Source organism: Tetrao urogallus (genome assembly GCF_951394365.1).
Source record: "Tetrao urogallus genome assembly, chromosome: 18".
NCBI classification, from domain to species: Eukaryota; Metazoa; Chordata; class Aves; order Galliformes; family Phasianidae; genus Tetrao; species Tetrao urogallus.
The window spans coordinates 10038086-10061094 of record NC_136831.1 but is presented as its reverse complement, the minus strand read 5'-3'; the positions used below and the strand labels follow the sequence as shown (position 1 = coordinate 10061094).

At 48.1% G+C, this 23009-nt stretch overlaps 1 protein-coding gene across 2 annotated transcripts in view; it reads left to right on the top strand.

Annotated features, from left to right (window-relative positions):
- Nucleotides 1–5583: 5583 nt before the first annotated feature.
- MAP2K4 (mitogen-activated protein kinase kinase 4) overlaps nucleotides 5584–23009 on the top strand; it is a gene marked incomplete at its 5' end in the record, with an annotated part of 81886 nt that continues 64460 nt past the window's right edge. The window contains 2 exons of one of the 2 annotated variants that reach the window (XM_079544498.1): nucleotides 5584–5683; nucleotides 17710–17742. In XM_079544498.1, the coding sequence (XP_079400624.1) occupies nucleotides 5584–5683; nucleotides 17710–17742 (133 nt within the window). The remainder of the gene's footprint in view (nucleotides 5684–17709; nucleotides 17743–23009) is intronic. The other variant, XM_079544499.1, reaches the window with a different exon arrangement.

Sequence of the window (23009 nt, the reverse complement as noted above, 5' to 3'; positions counted from 1 at the left end):
CCAGGCTTCTGAATGTATCTGCTAAGAAAGGGGAGGGTATTTCAGGCTATAAAAGAGAAATGTCAAGGACTTCCAGCTGGATAAAATGTAATAGTGCTGCTAGGAAGAATAAAGAGAGTTGAATGTTAAGATAGAGTATCTTTTGTTAGAGCAATTTATATGATGGGAAAATAAAAACAGAGTCTGTACACTACCTCTTTTCAGCTGGGAAGCAAAAGTGTGAATTTCTGTCCATTTTCTCCATATTAGCCGATTTTGCAAAACGAAAACTCAGCTGGGATGAGCTCTGACTGATCTGTTTGACTGATCACAACTCACTGCACACCCCTGCACCAAGGCCGTGGTTGGGCTGCAGGGAGAGCTGCTGCTTGGCATGTCACAGAGGGGAAGCAGCAGCTTCTGGAGAGTAGCTGGGAGAAAGCCATGGGCAGGAGGCAGAGAAACAGTCAGAGAGGCAGTATCAGGGCTGTGTGTGGACATGATTTCTGCTGCCTTACCAAGCAGCAGTGGGATCTGAGATCAGCTCAGCTGTGTGTTCCACTGCCCTAGGGGAAGCCACCAAGAAAAGAAGGGAGCAGTGAGGTAGGGGGCTGCTAAACTGGTGAAGAGCAGCATCTGCTGGGTGCTTGGAAGGGGCTGCGTGGGGGCTGTCAATCTGTGAGTTAGCAAAGCACAGTGACACGAGCAAGAGAGTGTGAAAGACCCCTCTCTTGAGAAGGTGGGGGAGAGGAGGGGATTGACTTGCAAACTCTGTTTCTGTTGCATCTCTGTTTCATCAGGCTGTCTTATTCTTGGCTGCTCTGATTCAAAAGTAATCATTCGTATTTTATAAATGTAACAGATCTGTAGCACTTGGTGTACTTACTGCAAAAATGAGTCCAAGTTTGTTTACTTCAAAGCTTTACCAACGATCATGAACACTTGGAACCACCCACACGGACTGAAGAGACTTTCTGTGAATGGAATGAGTTTCCAGCAATACTGCTTTCTCCCGTAAGAGGGAGGCCAAGAACATTCAGTACGTCTGTATGATTCGAGCAACTTAAAAATTGGTTCAATGTGAGATGAAACGTTCTTCCTTGTTATACCTCTGGGAGTTTGTTACTTAGCTGGTAGAAACCCATGCTTGCCTTCATCTAGGGAACTCCAACCGAAGGGCAGAAGCTTTTACTGAAAGTGCTGGAGGGGCAGACCAGACAGCCAACCTGCGATCCTGGGAGTGCCACGCTGTTGCCCAAGAACCTGCACCAGAGATGTCACTTGTCACAAAGCTAACTTGGGACATTCCATAACTGAGGAAGAAGCAGGACCCAAGGGCAGGTTTACAAGGGTTTCACTGAAGTAGTGTTATGATCCCGAGACCTCCCTCCTCCATTAGGGAAATGAGTGACGACCATGAATTTTTGTAGCAGTTTATATGCAATTTGCAACAAAGCATGGTACAAAGACATCGAATCACATCACTACACCAGTTCTGACTCGGCCACTCATCTTCCCGTATTGCTGTGCACAGCAGGGCTCCTGGTGCATTGCCTGAGGTTGTTTCCCAGATCTTGCTCTTCTCTGGAGTCAAATGAGAGATTTTTGTTGCCTCTCAAAACAAGATTTTTGGTATTTTGGCACATAACCTGCTTGCTTCTCTTTGTACATCCCACAGAAGAGCTCAGACAGTAATGTCTATCGAGACAAAGCAATAAGTTCTTTCAGTGTAGAGCAGTTGGCCCTTTTGTCACACTGACAGAGTCACCCATTCCAGTGACCACACCATAGCTTTCATCCTTGCAGACACTGATGATGCTACCGTGAGTGGCCATAGATTGGTTTTGGTTGGATCAAAACTGGTCTGGGTGGAAAGGTGGAATGAGGAAGGGCTTGGAGGACTTAGTGCATTCCTGGTCCAAAGATCCTGACTGAAGCTCAAATAGGGAAAATACTGGAGATAAATGCATGGCTACACAGTCAACTGCCGTACAGGCTTTGGCCTTATTTGCATTAATTGATGGGTCGTGTCCCATGAGGATGGAAGGATGGAATCTGCCTTAGTGAGAAGGAGAAGAACCTCGTATTCACTGCTTTGCTGACTTCAGAATTTGAACATCTGAAGTGTTTAATAGATAAGCCTCCTTTTTGTCCTTATTTTAATCCTACGTTAACAACCCTTTTCCTACCTCATTATTTTGCAGTGCTCACACAAACTGACCTACCTTATGCTTTTGCCAGATGCTTTCTATAATTCTAAAGACCTTCTCAGTACCCCAGTACAAAGTTCTGGAGGATCCCACTGAACAAGGCACTTGTATGCACCTGGAATATAACAAAGCATTGCACAGCCATCATGAACTTCTCAGCAAAAAACTCTAATGTTCCAGCATAACACAGTTTTTGTAATCATTATTTTTTCATAGTCAAAAGTAGTAGGTCTATGTATGTTAACTTTAGTTAGGTTTTAACATCAGCTCACCTGACTCTGAAGATATGACTACTCTAGTGAGAAAACTGTACCTCAAGGGCTAATTATCAGTGACTGTTAGAATGGAAGAACATATTGAAAGTATTTTCCATTCTGACTCCAGTTCTCTTTACCTGGATGATTCACACTCGAGAGTACCTTATAAACTCCACAGATAACCCTAAATCCACACCATGGCAACAAAACCAGCAGTGTTCGGTGCCAAACTGACAATTGGTGGAAAGAGCCAGAATTCAACAGGTACAGCCTCAAGTATTATGATGAGCAACACAAATACTGGTGAAGGAACAGCTAGATAGAGGGTTTCAAGAGAGTCTAGAGGTATAATGGTGAGCAAGCTGAACACTGGTGATAGTAAAGGCAAATGCCATCCTGGAAAGCAGGATAAGCTGCAGTAGTGTGCCTAGACAGGACACTATTTAAAAAAAAACGCAGATCATCAGAAGGAAGTCAAAGGAGTACAGTGGAGATTCTGGGAGGCACAGAAAACATGAAGAAAGGCTGAAAGAATTGGATTGATGCAGTCTGTAGAAGAGAAAGTCAGAGTAAAAAGGGGAAGGGAAACAGTCACCAATTGCCTTAGAGGTCATTTCAAAGAAGGGAATTACTTGTCTTGTATTGCTGTAGTGAACAGGAAGGGATGTAAAGAATTTCAGCTCAGACAAAAAAGCTTAAATTAGGCTTTCAGCTAATGTCTGGATAGTAGAGTGACAGAGCAGATTGCTGGGGGATGATGCAATCTCCGTCACTGGGGGTCTTTAAGAACAAGTTTCTCAAACATTTCTTAGGACAGATATTGTTGATCCTCCTAGATTTGCAGGGCAAAACAAGATAAGCAGTATAATCTTTACCTGTGCAAACCAGATGCAGGTGACCTGAAGCAGAGGTGGCAGGCAGCTGTCAGCTTCTGACTCTTTTCCAGCAGGCACTTGGTTTCTTTATTGTGACTTATAAGATGTCAGCTTTGAGCTTGCACTCTTGGTTAGAGCAGAAGAGAAAGCTTAAGGAGAGGGAAGAGAAAGGAAAGTTGTGGAATTAGGGGAGATGTCTTCAGTGCCAGGGACTAGACTACACGTGACCCCCACTCAGGCCTTTAACTCTATACATAAGTTCACATGGGTGAAAAAAGAAAGCTTTTCAAAAGCAGCATCAGCTGGCTTTGTAACACTGAAGAAAAGAAAAAGAAAAAAAAAGCTGGAAGAATCCTCAGGTGGGGTCCTGAATTCTTCCTTTCTGTGCTGCTTTTAAACCAGGGCTTTTACTCAGGTCCCATCTGACCAGTGCTGCAGCTGCATTGTTGCCCTGTCCCCACTGACCCAGACGATGACCTGGGGACTTGACTTCCCATCTTTTCTTCAGCTCTCCTCATTGCATTTATCTCGCCTGGCAGTCTGGCATCTTGGCTCAATCTGGTTGCTGTCACAGCACCTGCTCTGCTTGCCTTGCTCAAACCCACTCTGATGGGAATGAGGAGTCTCCTCTGGGAGTAAAGGAGCAGAGGACAAGGATACATCTTCTCCTGGAGACGTGTGCTTGTGCTGCTGCATGCAGCAGGGGCTGTCCTCTCTGTTGCAGACTGGTCTGAGTGCCAACATGACTTGCCTCAAGAGGTGGCACCATTGCCACCAGTGATGCCCATGCAGACCACACGCAGGAAGTCCTTGTGGGAAGCTCTGTGCATGAGGGCTTCCTGTTTCTCTCCCTCCAAAGCAGCAAAGAGAATGGAATGTACATTCAGCTTTAAGAGAGTTAGCAATGACTCCAGAGGAAGCAGCGGCCAGAGTAGGATGGGTTGGAGTCTAAGATCAAACCCAGCAAACATGTCACTGGGATGTGAGCCTGAGTGCATGAGGAGTGTTCTCCAGCATTTGCCCATGGAAGCCATATCAGTGACAGGGAGAAAGCTGACTGCAGTCCTTTTGGTGTGAAAAGGATGGAGCTGAAAGGGTAGATGATCAGGAACGCCACTTTCGTCAGTGGATCTCAAGTTATAAAAGAAGTCAGTATTATTTCTGTGATGATGAAACAGGGACTACTGCAGGTGAAGGAGGTGGGCTGGAAAGAAAGCTCTTTTCTTCTAGGACAAATCTTACTGCTCCAGTCCCTGGTGCATGGTGCTGTCCCTTAGACTAAGACTGGAACTAGAGGTAGGACCACAGACAAAGCAGATGCAATGTGCTGGAATTAACAGCAGCTAATGGAGGAAATAAAATGATGACAGTGGCAGCGGAAGGAGGTTGTTGCCCTGGCTGTAATGGAAAACACAGGATGAAGTTAAGCTCTGCAAGGAAGGGGTTTCAGGTAAGTCATGAGAAGACAAGTTGACAGGTAGTTGCCAGTGTGAGGGAAGGGGTTGTGTGTTGAGAAATGTGGTACTGCTTGGACAAACTGCCGGCCCGATCCGAGGGGGAGATGAGAGACCAGGGAAACAAGAAGGTTGGGCACTCCTGGTCAAACAAGTTCATTGGGTGAAACAGTGGGGCACACCATCACACTGGGATCACGGCACACAAGGGGCTCCTGGAGGGCACGCAGTGGCCCAAAAGTGGATGAATGGCCACTCCTGGCGGGAGTGAGCAACGTCTCCCTGGTGGGGAGCACTGCAGGCGAAAGCAAGAGGGACGCAGCACAGCGGTGCTGGGTGTGGAGGTGGGGACAGCGGCCAGGAGACGGAGGCTCCAGCTGCTGCCCACCCGCAGCCGGGCGCTGCCCCCCGGGGGAAGGGAGCGGAGGTGGCTCCGAAGGAGGACGTGGGGGCGGGCGGGCAGCACGCAACGCCGAGCGGCCCGGCGGCGCGGGGCAGGGGCACGGCGGCGGGGAGGGGCCGCCCTGGAAGCGAGGAGCGGGGCGGGGGGCGGCAGACCCCGGGCCCGGCCGTCGGCCTCACGGGGAAGGCAGCGGCCCGGGCCCGCACCGCCGCCGCAGCGGAACGCAGCCTGGGCGGCCGCGGGCACCCCGCCTGGGAGGGGTTAAGCGGGAGCCCCAGCCCGGGGGCGGACGGCGGACGGGGAGGCTCCGGCGCCTGCTATACGGCGGCGGGGCTCTAGGTGTCCTGCCTGGGAGGGTCCCTGCTGCATTGCAGGCTCCGCGCCGCTCCGTCTCCGGCGCGCACAATGGCGACTCCCAGCCCCAGCAGCGGCTCCGGCTCGGGCGGAGGGAGCGGGCCGGGCCCGGGCGGGCCGCCGGCGCACGCGGCCGTCAGCAGCATGCAGGGTAAGCGGCCCCGCGCTAGGCCGCGCCGCCGCCGTCGCTTCCGGGCCGGGCGGCGCTCCCCGCTCTAGGCCTCGGCGCGGCCCCGCTCCGCCTGCGGCTCTGGCGGCCTCCGAGGGCCGGCCCGGGGGGCGGCGGCCGTCGCGCGGCGACCCCGCGGCTCCGCCTGGGACCGGCGCGGCCGCTCCGGGGCGAGAGGGGAGCTTCCCCCGGGGCGCGGCGGGCTCCGCGGGCCGCGCGCGAGCGGGGCGGGCGCTGCCGAGGGCTTCTCCCGCAGGGTCGGCGGCGCCGGCCGCCCCGTGCCCCCCGCGCTGGGCCCTTCTCGGGCGGGCCGGGGCCCGCGGCCCGGCGTGGCGCCGGGATCCACCCCCCCCCCGGGGCCGAGGCTTCCCCCTCGCCGCTCCCGCTTTGCCGCCGGGCCGCGGCCCCGAGGGCTCCCCGGGAGGACGGGCGGCTCCGGCCGCCTCGGTGCGCTGCTCTGCGGCGCCGCGGCCCCGAGCGGTCGGCTCCCTGGGGAGGGGCCGGGGTAGGGAAGGCCGGGAGGAACGAGACAAAGGCCGGGGGTCTCTCTCCGGCTCCCCGCGGGTGCGCTGCGCGTCGTGCCCTGCGTGGATCTGTCTCATCCCCGGGTGGCGAAACGCCCCATCGGACCGCGGGCTGCGGTCGTGCCGTGTGTGTGCGCGGCGCCGCCCGAATGGAACTTGGCGCTTTGGAGGAACGCGCCGGGATGCGCCGCGGACCGAGCCCGGGAGGGTGGGCCGCAGCCCGAGGAGTGCCGCGTTCTGCTGCGGCACCGAGCTGGGATCCTCGCTGCTGCTCCGCGCCTCCTGGGCCTGCGTGTCTCTGTGTGTGTTTGTCTGCAGACAGATGTTTAAGTAAAAACAGTTTAATGGTGAACTTGTGGTTAATTTTGCTGTTGTTGTTTGTTTTATGGAAATGTACGGTTATTACTGCAGGGTAACGTTGCCAGCATTCCCATCTGTGCTTGCTAGTGGCAGAGTATTCTTGCAGAAACCATGGATATTCACTTTTTGGAAAGTCGCAGTGAATACCTTTGGAGTTTTCTCTTTAAAGCTGCACCTCTGAAAAATACTCCCTACTCGAGCAGCGTTTTAACTGGTATCAGACTGAGGCTTCATAGTGCAGGTTTATGACTTTTTAGTTTAATACAAGGATGGTGGTACTTAGGAATCTGTTTGCATTTTCCTTTTTCGAAGAGACCAGAAGGGAAGGTCGTGCTCTCTGTGGTTATGGCAGAAGAGCACAGTTTGCTATAAGTCTGTTCTGTGCTGCTGGGGCAGGCGGCACCGATGTGGAGGCTGTTGGGGACCTGTTTGGGTGGAGAGCTGATTACATAAACTGCAGAGTTTGGTATTCTCAGAACCAGATCTGTGTGTGAAGGTCCAGTGTTTGTCAGACCAAGGAAGGACCTGTTGGTGCTGGGAAGGTAATACTGTGCATGTTTACAGTACCCTTCAAAAACCACGATCTCAGACCTCTCAATGTAAAGTGGATGGGTTAAAGACTGAAGATGCAGTTGTGCTAAGACCGGAAATAGCCATCTTGCAGTGCTGTTATAACTTTTGTATTGCCCCCTTTATTTCCACCTGACCCATATTTATGAATCATTGCTGTGAATCCCATGTATCTTCAGGGCTGAGGTTAGTTCTGTGCTGACACGAGGATCTGTGATGCAGTGTAGGTTTGCAGTGACAGAAATATCCTGTGAGGGATGGCAGTCGTTTCCTTTGCACTTCCTTTGGAGTGCCTTTTTAGATGTGAATTCATAAGAGTCAGACCATTTTGATGATATGCAAGTGTTTGCAGTGAAATCTGGTGTTAAATAAATAGTTGTGGTTTTTTTTTTCTTCCTTATGTGAACAGATGTATTGAGGTGTCCTGGGAGGAGCTGAGGCCTAGGGACCCAGGTGGCTCCAGGAGTCCTTGTGGCAGAGGTGAGCACGTGGCTGCCACAGTGGTGAAGTCCTGAAGCTGGCAGGGACCTCCTGGCTGCACAAGATGAGGAAAGCTGGGGCAGGAAGGGTTGTTTGGCTCTGCAGGTGGCTCTTTCTAGGTTGGTGGCACCCACACAGGTGCTGCTGCCCTGCAAAGTGCCATGGCCTCATCCCCAGCGTGCTTCCCTGCTCTTCCTGGTGCTGGCTCCCTATTGACACCAATGTCTCTGCAAGCTGAATGCTGCAAAGCAAATCACCTGAAAGCAACACATTGAGTTTTCTCTCTTTTGGGTGCCCAGCATTTGCTTGTGGTGGGGCTGGTGAGTGTTGATGCAAGGAATGCTCAGGAATGCGTTGCTGGGTGGGGACAGAAGCAAGTAGGACTGCCTCGGTATTGGTTTAATTGGCTTAAATGGTATGACAAGGTAGAGCAGGGAAGTCATTAAACTGTGGAGTAATTATAGTAAAAAAAAAAAAAAAAAAAAGTTCTGATGAGTTAATTTTCAGCCAGAAGCATTCTCAAAGCTAACTTGTGCAACTGCTGCTGTAAGGGAGGCAATAAGAGCAAGTGGTTGGAAGAAAGGAGCTGCTGCCACAGCTGGCAAAGCTCTTACTCCTCAGACAGCACTGGTTTCTGGAGGCCTTCAAGCCTTGTAGTCAAGCAAAGTGGTGCTTCAGGTCTTCGTGCCCTTCCTATTCTGCATGTCCAGATTCATTCCTATGTCTCCCTGGCTGATGGCGTTTGCTGTTGTGCCCATGCACCTGGGAACTTCACTCCTTCCCAGAGCATCCCCCTGGCAAGTGTGGTTCTGTTCAGTGCGCGGTTGACAGATCAGAGACAAAGGAGAACTGGAATCTTAAGTATTGAAAATAGGTTTTACTTTTTTTTTGTGTATGTGTGTGTGTGTGTATACAAATAGTGGCCTGTTTCAATGCACTGGTGACCGATTATGTGAGAAGTTGCTTTCCCTCTTAGTTATGTGCAACAGAAAAAGCCCAGGAACAGTCTTGTATATTTGGTGTCCTCATTTCACTGTGGGTGAAACAGAGGTTCTGTGGGAAGTAAGATATCCCACTTTGAAAGTGGCTTTAGAAAATGTAAAAATGAAAACACAAGAACAAAATAGTAGTCTGAGCAATTTTTGCATTCTTCTACTCTGAAGAAAGGTTAAGGGAACTGGGCTTGTTTATCTTGGAGAAGAGAAGGCTCTGGGGAGACCTCGTTGTGGCCTTCCAGTGCTTGAAGGGAGCGGATAAACAGGAGGGGAACGGCTGTTTGTGAGGGTGGATGGTGATGGGACAAGGGGAATGGTTTTAAAGTGAGACAGGGGAGGTTTAGGTTGGATATGAGGAGGAAGTTTTCAGCCAGAGGGTGGTGAGGCACTGGAACAGGTTGCCCAAGGAGGCTGTGGGTGCCCCATCCCTGCAGGCATTGGAGGCCAGGCTGGATGTGGCTCTGGGCAGCCTGGGCTGCTGGTGGGCAACCTGCACACAGCAGGGGGTTGGAACCAGATGATGCTTCTTGTCCTTTTCAACCCAGGCCATTCTATGATTCTACTGACTGAATTAGTGATACTCTTTACTGCTGATGCTAGGTAGAAAGTTATCCTTTGAAAAATTTTGCTATAAAAATTAGAAATTTAATTAATTCAAAGGTGTATATAAAATTTAATTCTAACCGAGAGCTGAGAAGTCAGTCGCTGTATCTCTAGAGCCAAGCAAGAGCTGAAGTGCTTGTGACTGTTGTGCATCCAACTCCTGCATTCACCATCCCAAGAGTGCTGTAGGCAAGCCAGGGCCTCTCAGTGCACTTGCTGGTTCTGGTGCTGCTGCCTCTGTGTGGAGAGAAGGAGTGGGCAGCTCCTGGCAGCAGAAGGGGAGACAAGACCCTGGTGCATCTGGGCTGATTCTGAACAGAGCACAGTGTGGGCACTGCCCCTGTTCTGTGGTCAGAGCCACGCCAGCAGTGAGTGGCTCATGAGTCTGTGTGCAGATGGGCTGGTGGTGGCCTTGGGGGTAGCGGGCAGGGAAAAGGCTGGCAGGTGGACTTACTTCTCCAGGGAGGTGAGATGTGCAGAGAAAGTGAGGAAATGAGTACCTCTATTCATGGCAATTTGCTTAAGGAACCACAAAGAATGGAATTTGGAGAACAAGAAGGCAGTCAGGAAGCAAAGAGCCGCGTGAGTAGCAGGTTAGGTATGAAGCAGTGTTCGGATAGCCAGTGAAAATGCAACTGGTAATATAGATAAGAAAACAAAGAAAATAGGAAAGCATAAGGTAAAAAGAGGAGAGGAGGAGAAGATTAATCCTTGTCCTTAATAAGTAGTAAACCATACGCTATCTTTCACTGCGTATTAATGACCTGTTGTTATTCTAATGTGGGCAAAGTGAATTATGTCTTTAGCAGATGGGAACTGGTTGAATAAAATAGAAAGTTGACTGCAGTTATCAGTGCTCACAAAGGAATTCTGAAATTGGTATGTTAACATACAGTGCTGTTGTATATTGACAGTAGCAAATTTGTCAGATTGATTTGTGCGTATCAGTTTGGACATGTTTGCTTTTGTTGTAGGAGGTAAAGACCCTTCCCTGGTGAGCAAATGTTACTTCAGTTTGTGCTCACCAACTCATCCCTGTGCTGTGGCTCTGCCAGGACACAGTTGGTCTCCTGTCTGTGTGCTTGTTTAAGTGCACTCCTGTGTGTGGTACTGCATTTCTCGGTAAGGATTAGTTTTGCCTTTCAGTTTTCCGCTTTGGTTTACTTGTAATCAACTGACATTTCCAGTATATCTGCTTTCCTGTTAAAAGGGCAGTCCAAAAATGCTAATTAAGTCTCATCAGGTGAAAGAAGATTTGTCTGTTACTTTATGCTGACTTGATGGAACTGACAGAGGGGGAAACACCACTGTCTGTCAATACAAGGACCATAAGGTGGGAGAGAGGATTGCCGTGAGGAAGCAAAAAAAAAACAAACAAAAAAAACCCCTTCCCCCCAACTTTCTGAACTTAATTTTACCAAGAAGTTCCCAAAATGAAATCAATTCATAGTCCATATGTGTATAGAGTGAAACATTAATTATGTGGATAATTGTGGATGCATCAAGCCATACGTGTATGAGACAAACATAACCTCCTTGTTAGCGTCTTGTAGTTGGGCATGACTGCTGCCTTTGAAGTCAGACATCGCTTGTTGGATTTCAGCTTGATAAAATACTCTGGAGGCTTGCTCCCTAATGGGAGGGGTGGCTGCCATAGCCAGTAGGGGCTGGAAGGAAAAACTGTGAGAGAATCTGCTTGGGGTGTTTGTGCCACACTGTGCCCTGTGGGCAGGAGTCGGCAGCAGACGTCCATCCAAATTTCACCACAGTCATGTTTATTAAGGTACAAAAATGTCTGAATGGATGTTCTGCTTCTGGCACTCTCTCAAAGGTTTGGGTGTGTTAATACGGACTGTCTTTCAAAAGGTGCTGGTTGTGTTTCCAGATCTGATGTACCTTTTTTAAAGTACTGACTTGTATTCCTCCTTAGCTATACTTATTTTTGTTGCCTTCCTGTCTGTGTGCTGAGACCAAAGCATTCCCTGTGGGGAAGTGGAGATGGCTGTGCTGGTCAGAGGAAAATGCCCTTGGCATTGCCAGCTGAACATCTTCCTTGTGACTGGGGGGTTGTCACCTAGTTCCTGGGACATGAGTGCTTCCGTGGCTTCCTGCTCAGGATGGATTTTTATTGTTGTATGTTCTGACTAGGAGAGAAGAACAAATGTTTCACTAGTTGTTGAACCCAATGCTGCGTGATTTGGTTCTAACATCTCTTCTACAAAGAGAAGCTCAGTCCCTGTCAAGATACCAGTCACCTGCATCTTTAAGTAAGCTGGTCTAGTATTTATTACACATTTAAGCTGATTTTTGTTCATATCATTTTGGTTGATCAGTAGTGATAGGCATTGCAATGTTGTCCCAACCCAAGGAGTCTCTGGGCAGCTGCTGAGTGTGCCAGCGCGACTCCTGCAGCACCTTTCTCCAGCCTGCTGGTGCTCCCTGTGTGGGGCCCTGAACTTCTGGCTATCACAGAATCACACAGAATCACAGAATTGTAGGGGTTGGAAGGGACCTCCAGAGATCATCGAGTCCAACCCCCTGCCAAAGCAGGTTCCCTACACCAGGTCGCACAGGTCGGCATCCAAGCAGGTCTTGAACATCTCCAGAGAAGGAGACTCCACCACCTCCCTGGGCAGCCTGTTCCAGTGCTCCGTCACCTCACTGTAAAGAAGTTCTTGTGCACATTGGTGCAGAACTTCCTATGCTGCAGTTTCCGGCTGTTTCCCCTTGTCCTGTCTCTACTCACATCTCTTTTTAGTGTTGCAGCAGAAATGTGTGAGCAGTAGGTAAATACAGTGCCTGTTGGTCACTGAAAAAAATGCTTCCCTTTTAAAAAAGTGTGTTGCTGTAGCTGTATTACTTAACGTGCAGTAGTTAACTCGTGGTAAATCCCCAGGGAGACGCTTTGCCTGCACTTCTGCAGTTCAACTCACAGAGCACCTGAACACGGTGCCTCTTTGGGGCTCGGTCCCCAGAACAGCTGGAGCAGGGCTGTCCTTCGTGCACGTGGGTCTTTGGTGGTGTTGGCGCTTCTTTTTGGAGGGTATCGGAGAAAGATTCTGAGGCTCAGCTCATTTAGTAAGCAACTGAACTTTGGTGTTAAGGGTGGGCCGGCAGCAGCTGTAGGACCCTGTGTGTGGGCAGCCCCAGCTCCTCTCTGCCTCTTTGACTTGGTGGCACCTGCACTTCTTGGCTGTGCTGCTCCAGGCAGGTCACATGTCTGACTTTCAGTTTTCACTTTGCTCTGTTTTAAGCTAGCTTAAACTGTGTATAGTGGGTGCCTGCAGGAGGCTATCAGGATCCCTCCTGCCTGCCCCTTTTTTGGCTTTAAGTTGTGCCATGTGTTTCATGGTCTACTTAAGTGTCTTTTGTCAGAATGAGTTTTGCGGTTTGTGCAGCAGTGCTGTGCTTATGTCTCTCTATGGTTAAGTTGAAAGGTTCGGATATGATTTTTGTGAGATGTCACAGACTTCTTTAAGTTTCTGTGTGTAGTTGTGAATGCTTTTGGAAGAAGACTGGACTGTAAGTAAAGGTCCTTGCAGAAATCTTCACACAGCCTGCTGGGTGCCTGCTCCCTGCTTAGACACTGTTGGCTGGGTTTTGTGTCAAGACCATCATGTGATGACACAAAGCATCTTCCAAAATGTGCGACCTTGCCTCCTGAGGCCATGGCCTCAGTGGAGCAAACTATTGCTGTTAGTGAGGAAATGCAGTGTGGTGTTGCCATGCCTCCACTCCCCGTCTGCCTCCTAGTTCTGCTTTGAAATGAGATAAGGTACAGTTCTCATGAATGTGTGCAGTAACTTTGTGCTTAGCAGGGTATGGCCCATTAACTTCTGTATGATCATCTAGGGAGACAGGAAATACGTGTGTTGCACAAATTGCTTATTTATTAGCTATTAGATTGATTTCCTCTTCTCCAAATTGAAGCTTTTGTGTGCGCCCTTTCCTGGAGGCAACGTGAGCCCTTCAAGAAGCAGACAACTTGCACTGATCATGGAGTGAACAAAGAGTCCAAGCGCCAGGAGTTAGTCTGTGTTTTGAATAATTTATCTGATCTTCCTGAGATGCTTCAGGAGATACCCTTTGGCGGAAGGAGGACAGCTGCTGGGAGCAGACAAAGCAAAGCTAAAAGGGAATCAATCTATTTATCATATTTTGTCCAGGCTTTGTTTTTTTCTGTAGACCAAGAGAGTTTTATGGTTTGCTTTGGACCTGATTCTCTGGAAGAGTTCTCTGAACTGAGTTAGGCATCACTTCGCTTTTGGACCAGAGAGCAGAGTGTTTGTACTTTGAAGAGGTTTGTGGACAAAGATAAAATAGTTTCCTTTAAAAACACATGGTGGTGTTTCTTTGACCTAGGAGGGGCTATGGAATGAGATAAAAGCATTGTATTTGGAAATCCCTTCTGGGGAGCAATGGGACTGTGTCCGAGTTTTCCTGTAAAGACTGCTTCCTCTATGGAGCAGTGTCAGTGCAGGACCTGGTCTTGGGCCAAGCAGTTGGAAACCTTGCCCAATCTTTGATCTCCTTTCTTTCTTCACATCCTACTTGGAAACGTGGATGGGTGGAAGCAGGAAGGAGGGGAGAGGATGGTGCTGGTCATCCTCGTACTTCGCTTTGTGCAACTGGTCGAGACTGGAAGCCCAGAGCTGTTGTTCAGAGCTGAGCAACCAGGAAAAGAAAATCTCTCTTACCAATAAAATAAAATCTCAGAGTGGGAATGCAGTGGGAGCATTCCTTCCCAGTGCACACATGCTGCCAGGAGCAGCCGCAGCATGGCTGGCACAGTAACCCTGTGCTGTCCCATACAGGCACTAACAAGCTGTCTGCCCCAGAGATCCCGCCACAGGTTTCATGTTTTGTCTTCAGTAAGGATGCCTTTCTGCTGCTGACTCCTTGTAAACATATCAAGTTCCTTTTTAAAGCAGTTCTGATGCACCTCTGCTCTGGTTTCCAGAGGACAACTGAAGGATTTGGATCAGTATCTAGAAACCTGTCAGGGGCCAGATCATGTTGATTTCATGACAACTTTGTAACTGCTGATCTGTCATCTTTAGTTTTCAACATAGGTGCTGCTACTCCTTTCTTAATGCCTTGTACTTGGATGTGGTTCAGTGTTCTTGTCTTGGCATGCCTTTGGCTGGGCTGAAAGAGCCAACCTCTGCCACCCTTTTCAGGAAATGGATTCTCTGTTCTCAGTGTTAGGAAGTTTTTTGCAGTGACTTTGGAATTCATCGCTTTCCTGCAGACTTTCACGTGGCAGGAGCAGGCTGGGTGCCTGCAGCTGCTGCACTCCATGCTGCCTCAGGGCCACAGCAAGAGCCACGGCCGCGGAGGGAGGCTGTGCTGGGACTGGGTTTGGATCCACCCCGATCACAGATGAGCACAGCATCCCTGATTCTGGGGTGGTGTTAAACAGCATCTTGGCTAAAAGTTGAGAGTCCTGCAGTAGTTGAAAAACCTCAGTCTTAAACCACGTGTTGCAGGTCAGTTTTCTCTGGGTGAAGACTTGAGGCAGGTGATGAGCAGTGTTGCTTCTGGCTGTTGGTTGCACTCAGAAAACTGTTTTCTTTGTACTGCTCTGACATCCTTGCAAGAATTTTCACAGCTAGGGGGATATTTTGATGTTACCGTATGGCACTCAAGTTTTGTAAGCAGAACTGATGTATGATTGCCTTTTTTAAGGATCTCTGAGTGAAAAAGAGTTAATGAGGATGAGGACAAGGGAAGAAGATAGCTGGATCTGTGTTGGGGCTACTGGCTGGTATTTTTGCAGCAGTCTTCTGTTACCCAATGCGACACCGAGGGGATTAGCTGGGCAGACTCCCAGGCTCCTTCCGTGCTGAAGACCTGCCTGCCCCCTGCACAGGAGTGGAACTTTTTTCCAAGGGCTTTCAAAAGCCAGTGGGCTTGAGAAAATTGTTTTGAAATGGTCTGGTGCTCATTTCTTCAACAGCAAAGCTTTGTGTCTTCCCCTAGTTGAGGGACCTTGGAAAAAAAAAAATAAACGAAACTTGTATAACACTCAGCAGAATCATGTCTGGCATGGCAGCTTGTAAGAACATAGTTAAAAGGAAAGTAAAGGAACGATCAGAAAGAAAACTAGCAGTAGATTGAAGTGGCATTAACGATTTCTGAACACGAAAATGTAATCGGAGTATCTGTTCTAATAGCCGTAGTGCAGCTGAACAGCTCAGCAGCGTGCGGGCCTGTCCCTCAGCTGGGAGCTGAGAAAGAAACATTGAGTAAAGCAGAGGTGAAGGGCTGAGCCAGAAGAATGGGAAGAAACTTTAGGGCAAAACAGCAAACTGGCAAGCTAAGTTGCTTTTGTAGAGAGGAAAAGGAACTTCTCTTGTAGAATAAAAAACTGTTCTGTCTTTTTCTTTCTCCCTTTGTCATTTTGATGTTATCCTGCCAGCCGGGTGCCTGGCTGAAGCATTTTTTAAATTTTTACTGATACACTTATATTATTGTTATTAATTTAATTTCAGAGTTTTAAAATTAACATTGGTAGACATAGGTGGGTTATTTTAATTACTGTTCTTGTTTTCTTCTTGTCCTCTGAACATATTGCCAGTTTACTTTCGCTGCTCTTTGGTTATTTTTAAGATTTTGCATGCTGTCAGAGAGAGAAAAATGTTTTAAACCAGTTAATTCTTATTCAGGAGACTGTTGTGCCTGCAGGTGGGAGAGGCACCAGTTACAGAAGGCATCACAGTGAGGTCCACGGCTGACAGCAGAAACATGTTGTGTGGATGTAACGTGGTGTGTTGCAGATGACGCCAAGTGAGGTACAAGTGTTGATTTTCTTGAGGATAGGAAGGCTCTACAGGCCCTATGGAGGCATCTGGATAGGCTGTGTGCATGGGCTGAGGCCAAATGTATGAGGATAACAAGGCAAAGTGTTGGGTCCTGCTCTTGTGCCATAATAGCCTCATGCAACCCTACAGGCTGGGGGAAGAACGGCGGGAAAGCTGCCTTACGGGTGCTGTTTGATAGCTGGCTGAACAGGAGCCAGCAGTGTGGCCAAGAAGGCCAGTGGCATCCTGGCTTGTATAAGAAATAGTATGGCCGGTAGAAGCAGGGAAATGATTGCCCCTTGTATATGGCTGTGATAAGGCTGCACCTTGAATACTGTTTGGTTTTGAGCCCCTTGCTACAGGAAGGGCAACGAGCTTCTGGAGTGTGCCCAAAGAAGGGCAGTGAAGCTGGTGAAAGGGGAGCAGCTGAGGGATCTGGGGTTCCAAGGAGGCTCAGGGAAAACCTTATTGCTTTCTACAATGACCTCTGAGGAGGGGTGGGGTGGGGTGGGGTCAGTTTCTTTTCCTAATTAGTAAGCAACAGGACAAGAGGAAGTAGCCTCAAATTGTGCTGGGAAGGTTTAGGTTGGATGTTAGGAAACATTTAATTACAGAGGGAGTTACAAAAGATTGGAACAGGCTACCCAGGGAGTCACCGTCCCAGGAGATATTTAAACTGTGCAGATGTGGTGCTTAGGGGCATGGTTTAGTGGTGGGCATAGGTGTGCTGGGTTGATGGTTGGACATGACCTTTTGAGATCTTTTCCAACTGAAGTGATTCCGTGATTGTTGTAGAACAGGTTCTGGGCTAAAGGGGCTGATTCAGACATTGCAAACACCACAGGAGAACATCCATTTCCATGTGCTAGGCCAGCAGTGCTGGTGAGGGCCTGGCGGATCAGCACTGCTGCTGGCAGGCTGTGCAGGGCCCGCTGTGGGGCAGCTGCACCGGTGTCCTGCACCTGCACTGGTGCTCGTTGTGTTGTTGCAGAGCCCATCGCTAGCATCGTGTTCAGGTCCTCTTTGAGCAGCCCTTGAATTCTTGTCAGTTTTAGGGATAAAATGGTCTAAAATGGAGGCCGGCAGCTCCCAAAGATGGCATGTGTGTGTGTTGATACCTGCAGCACTGGAGTCTGCTGGATCACAGGCGGCTCTTTCAGATATGGTTGGGTTGTTTGTCTGCAGGGGGGGAACAGAGGGGTTGCAATGTGGCCATGCCAACTCTAAAATATGGTTGCACCCAGCATGTGCAGCCAGTCGGACTCTACGTGCTCAAATACCACTGAGCAGCATGGAGGAGCTCCTTGGCTTTTGGGGGACAAAACAACCTCTTCAGTTTTCAAGCGTGTTACCTTTTACCACCAGACTCTCTTGATAGTTCTTTCCAAGCAGTTTTCTGACAATGGTCCCCCAGCTGTTACAGTTTGAATTTTATTAACACCTTAAGGAAATAAACCCCTCTCTGGGCTCTTGAGACTGGTTTATGAGATGATGAATCCTGAAATGATGGAATTTCTCTACAATCAAAGAACATGGTCTGATGGTCTAAGAAACTTGTTTTATGTATGATTTTTTGTGTTAATTAATGAATTTTGAAGCATAAATATGTATCTTAAGTGATGCACTTCTTTGACTTGCAGTAAATGAACAAGAACTTGTCTCTTTTGCTTTAGGCTTTCAGATAAACTTCTGTGAAAAGGCACAAAGTAAGCTACACATTTTTATAGTATTATCCTGCTTTTTATATCAATCTTGGTACTGGGAATGTGTCCACTTTCTGTTCCAACTAACCTACTATGGCAGTCCTCCTCCTAAGAGAGCTTCCATTTTTCACACTGCTGGTAAGACAAAGCAAAATTAAGCCATTTAAGAGGTTGCTCATTGCTGTACTGCTTTACCTGTAGCAGGAGAGCAGTACTGTGGCAGCATGCAGCTGAACGAATGGTTTGTGAAGTGCTGGAAACATGCTGTTTGCTAAGTTGCTCTGAAATATGAGCTAGATGGGGTTTGGCTGTTGAATTCCTACTCTCTAAAACTTGCACTGACCCAACACCTGACTCGTGTTCCTTCACATGCAGGTGAAGAGTATAATCTGACACGTGAACACCTCAGATTGCCATCTCAAGAGCCAGCATCTGTCCTGCCTCCCTGGAGCTTTCCATCCATGCCTCTCTTCCCGAGGGGCTTCCAAAGGCAGGGGAAGAGAAACTGCCAGCTTGGGGTGACTAATGGAAGCTCTGCAGAATCAGTGTTTTCATTCTTTGTCATTGCCTTATGTTTTGTGTTGCTCTGTCATACCTTCAAAGTACCTTCTGCAATAAGGTGTTAGCTTTGCTAGAAACCAAGTCTCCTTTTATCCTGAATTGTAGAAATTTGTTGACTGCATTTTTTTGAATTTGCGTTCAGATTTTTTTTTCATTTGTGCTTGACATATTTGCATATTTGTTACAGCAATTCTAATATCTAGAGAGAGAATTATTAATTTTTGATTAGTTGGTGTCTTTGGGCTTTATCTCAGTGTGCTTTGTGACCCACGGTTCAGACAGATCTCTCCTGAAGCACCTGTGTATGGAAAAGCCTTTGTTGTCTCCTGTCTGTAGAATGCAGACCAATGCTTTCTGTGTTAGAAAAACTGAGGAGGGCATTGGTTCCCATGCTATGGAATGGAGTGAGCCCATGTGTCAGAACTGCTCCCCTAAGATGGGAATACACCTTTATCCTTCAGTAGTTTTCTGTTACAAACCTGTTCTGCAAACTAGGCCTGCATGGTAAAATCAGAGCTAGATTTCTGGATTTTCTCTGGTGAATTTCCAAGATGACAACTACTGAAATGCGAGAAGAGATGGAAAGACCTCAGACACCCAAAAGGAGCAACTGACTGCTGAGCTGTGTGCAGTGGTTAATGGCTGTGCAGGCAGGATGGAGCTGCAGTGGGGTTTGCTGCTAGGAGCCATTGGGATGCAACATTTCAAATGGCCGTTTAATGAAGTTGATTAGTATTTATTTAGAATACTGTCTTGCTTTTGTATTCAGTCTTCTACAAATTCGTAGTTATTTGACACATTAAAAACACTGTAAGTGCTTCTGCAGCGTTTTAGTTATTTCCACAGCAGAGCCTTTCATCCAGAGCTGGGATCTGTTGTCAGCAATGGGCAGCCCTTGCTTGTTGGGGCAGCAATCTGGAAGAAAATGAAAAATGACTTTTCAGAAGGGGAAAAAAAAGGCTTTGTCATCAGAAGGTTTTGTGGAATAATGAGATTTTGGAGTGCTTGGCAGCTGGGTCTGATGGTAGGTAGCTCCCAAAGCAAACTGGCAGTAGGGTTTGCAGGGAAGGGGATTTGTCATTTGTCTTTTGCAGGAATAGATGATCTCCGAGGCTACAATAAGCCAAGCAGAGAATGACAGCAGATTCTTTTTGATCGACGTGTTTACTGAATGCATTGATTACCCAAAGGCATAGGAAGGGTGTGTGAGCGGTTGTGCCAGGGGGGAGAGGTGGCCATGGAGCTTGTCTTCTGGCTGCATGGGGCTGTGGGTGTGGACTTGAGGACAGCAGGTGACAAAACCTTCTCAGGTCTCAGTGCATTTCCGATGGTGCTGTTCTTCGAGGTGCAGATTTGTTCACCTTCCCAACTCCTGAGATGCCAGTAGTGCTGCTTGTCTGACCGCTGTGTGCTTCCCAGCCGTGCCCTGGGAATGGGTTGCACGACGTGGTGCCGGGAGCTCCACACAGCCATGCATCCGGATCCAAACACCTCTGTTAGATGGCCTTGCTGAGCTGTGAGCAGGGAAATCTGAGCACAGGTAGGACAGAGCTGGGAGGCTGGGAGCATTATGAACACCACGGTAGCGCCTGCCTGTCAGAGCACTGCAGTTCTCAAAAATGGTGGAAGTACATAAGAGTGGTTGGATGCACGGAGTTGCATACGCAGCATGCATGGGTACTTTGGTGCTGGGGACTGCTGGTGAGCACTGTGGGTTTGGGCTGCACAGAGGGCAGAAGGAGTAGTACAGGACACAGAGCTGTAGGAGCATCACGCCTTTAGAGTGCAGATCTGCTTCCCGGAGAGGTGTGCTTCTGCAGAAGTTACCTCTGTTGTGCATCCTTGATGGTCCTTATTGGTCTTGCTGGTGTTGCTGCTGGAGCAGGAGCAGCAGTGTGGGCAGCGGGTGCCACCCAAAGAGGTGGCAGGGAGCTGCAGTGATGGCAGCTGATTTCTATTTTAGACTTGGAATGAGAGAAGTATGGAGTCAGCTATTAGGAAGGTACAAGATCAGGAAAATTCTCTTGACAAAGATAATACAAGGTTTCCTTGTGCCAAAAATTGTTTACAGCAAAGGCAGATTTTGATGTAGAGTGTTTTCCTTTAAAGTACTGTTCCTTTACGAAGTGACAGTTTGATCACCCAAATTATCCCCTAAGGAATATTGTAATTGTATTCTTTTCTTTAAACAAGGCTTTAAAGTGTTAGGAATATTAGCCGACTTTGTGCACGTTGTGTATACATGTCACATTGATTTAGAAGGAGATTGTAATGAAAGTATTCACACATTTGTGAATCTTCTCACCTACTTTGGCTTTCTGTTCTACAGACAAATTTTTAGGCCTTATTTCCCAGCTCTTAGTGAGAACAACAGGAGCTGCTGTGTTTTATTTCTCTTTAACTGTGTGCTGTTGGGTGAGGCTATTGATTTTCTGTTGAGCTGCCTTTGAGAGATCAAGGCAGTAAAGTGTCGTTTTATTAATAAAGCACTGAACGAGGGGGAAAGGTTGCAGCGGATCGGCTTCCCATGGCCGCAGTGGGACAGCGTGGTTTCTCTGCCTCCTTGGGCTGTCGTGTACAGGGGGTTGGCCCAGCAGCTCTGCTTCCCTGCGTTGCTGGCCAGGCCTGCATGCTGCTCAGGGCGTCTTCTCTCCCATTTGTTGTTGGCTGATAACTTTGTGTGCTGAGAGAAAAACACTGCTGCCTGCCAGAGGCGAGGAAGTGGTCAGGGCCTATTCTTTCTTTTGTATTGTTTTAGTCTTTTTTTTTTTTTTTTTTTTTTTTTTAAGGGGTTGGAAACATCAAAACTCTTTAAAATGTGCTTCCAATACTTCAGTATTATAGTATTGCTTCTCACCATAATTTCATTTTTCTTGTTAAGACACTGTAGAGTGAATGTAACATTGAAGGGACTCTGCAGTGAAGTACATTCTTGCAGGCTTGCTGTTCTGCTGCTCTTGCTGCTGTGCAGGGTTTTGGTAACTATGGTGTGTGTGAGGTGGCAGCCACTGCACTTCATAGCAGCAAGACCTGTGCTTTTGTGAGGTTTCACATTGGCTGCTTTCTCTGTTGTTGTTCTGATAAGGGGTCAACCTCCTCCATGTAACTTTTCCTGCTCTGAGTGCTCTTTCTGAGCTGATATTTACGTTGTGTTTGATACAAAATGCACCTCAAGGGGCACCTGAGACTTAAACATGGAATAAAGCAACACATTGCCTAAGAAAAGTCTTCAGGCGCTTCATGTTGTCCTGTTTCCTGCTTGGTCGTGGTCAGGACATTTCCAAATTTTCTTGCGGCTGTTTTTGAAGGAACAAGGGCATCAGCAGAGGTACCAGGGCTGTCCTGTGTGGCAAGCAAGGACATTACAGCATGACACAGAATGGTAGGCTGGAGTCCCTTTAAATTCTCACATATGTTTATACACATCCTTAAAGGTCCCTTCACTGTGGCACTGATCAGTCTGATGGAGGAACACTGTACTGTGGTGAAGCTGTTTGTAAGACTTTCTGTTTCTAAGGTTCACCTCATTGTGTCAGACTCACAGTAGGTCTCAAGCCAGAAGGATTTTCCTGTGCCATTGTTGGTGATTTTTTTTGTAGCAGCTCCCTCTTTCCTTTTTGCACAGTACATTACATATATTCTTCCTGCAACAGGCTACAGACAGATTTTGCTCTTTAATCCACCTTCAGAAGAGTCAGCTCCAGCCCCATGAGCATCCTTGCTCACTGAACTCTGCCCCAGGCTGGTGGCAGTGGCCAACACTGGTTTAATAATTCCAGGTCCTGGCTTTTGACGTGGTCTGGCTTAGGCTTTATGATCTTGAAGGCCTTTTCCAATCCCAGTGATTCTTTGAGTCTGTGATCAGTTCCTTGCTACCCAGAGCAACCAGAGCAGCTTGTTGATGCCTGAGTGTAAATCTAAGAGCTGGGAACTTCTCTGTAAAAGAAAGAGAAGTTTCAGGACTTTGTGGCTGTGAGCAGGCCTGTGTGCCCCATAGTGCCTGCTGCCATGCTGTGTTATGGACACTGCTGGGAGGTGGTTGCCTGTCTCCTGCGGATGCCATGCTTCTTCCAAGAGTAATCTGAGATTTAGGAAATGTAGTCCGAAACTGTGTGTGGCAAGGAGCCCTTGCAAAGGGAAGCATGATGGAGTTCTTTTTACAGGAAATTGAAAGACTATGATTTTATTCATAGGTGAAGAACCATTTGCTGTAATTTAGAGCACCGCTCATTCCGTCTCTGTTTCCGCGTCCTTGGGCCCTGGAAGGAGAGCATTTCAGTGGGGATGGCGGGGATTCACTTATCTTCTGTTTTGCTACTAGTAGATGATACTTTTCACCAGTGATGGCTGCTTCTAATAGGTGCTGAAGAGACAGTAACAAAAGCAATAGGGGGTGGATCTGCATCTCCATTTCCTGACCCAGCCTGGTGTAATTCACATATGTGCGACTTAAAAGAAAAGAGAAATTCAACAGGATGGCTCTTGCTTGCATTCCCCAGCCTGCGTTTATAAAGTGTAGGGTCTACGAAGAGTTTCTCTATGGGAAAGGAAAGCTATTTGGGGGTATTCTGAAATTATCATTTGAACAGTGGTGTAACATTTGACTATGCTTCAAAACTCTTCTGTTTTTCCAAGGACGCTGAATCTTTGCATCTCCTAAGCATCTGCGAGCTTTGGGTACTGAGTAGCTCTGCTATTGTGCCCATGTA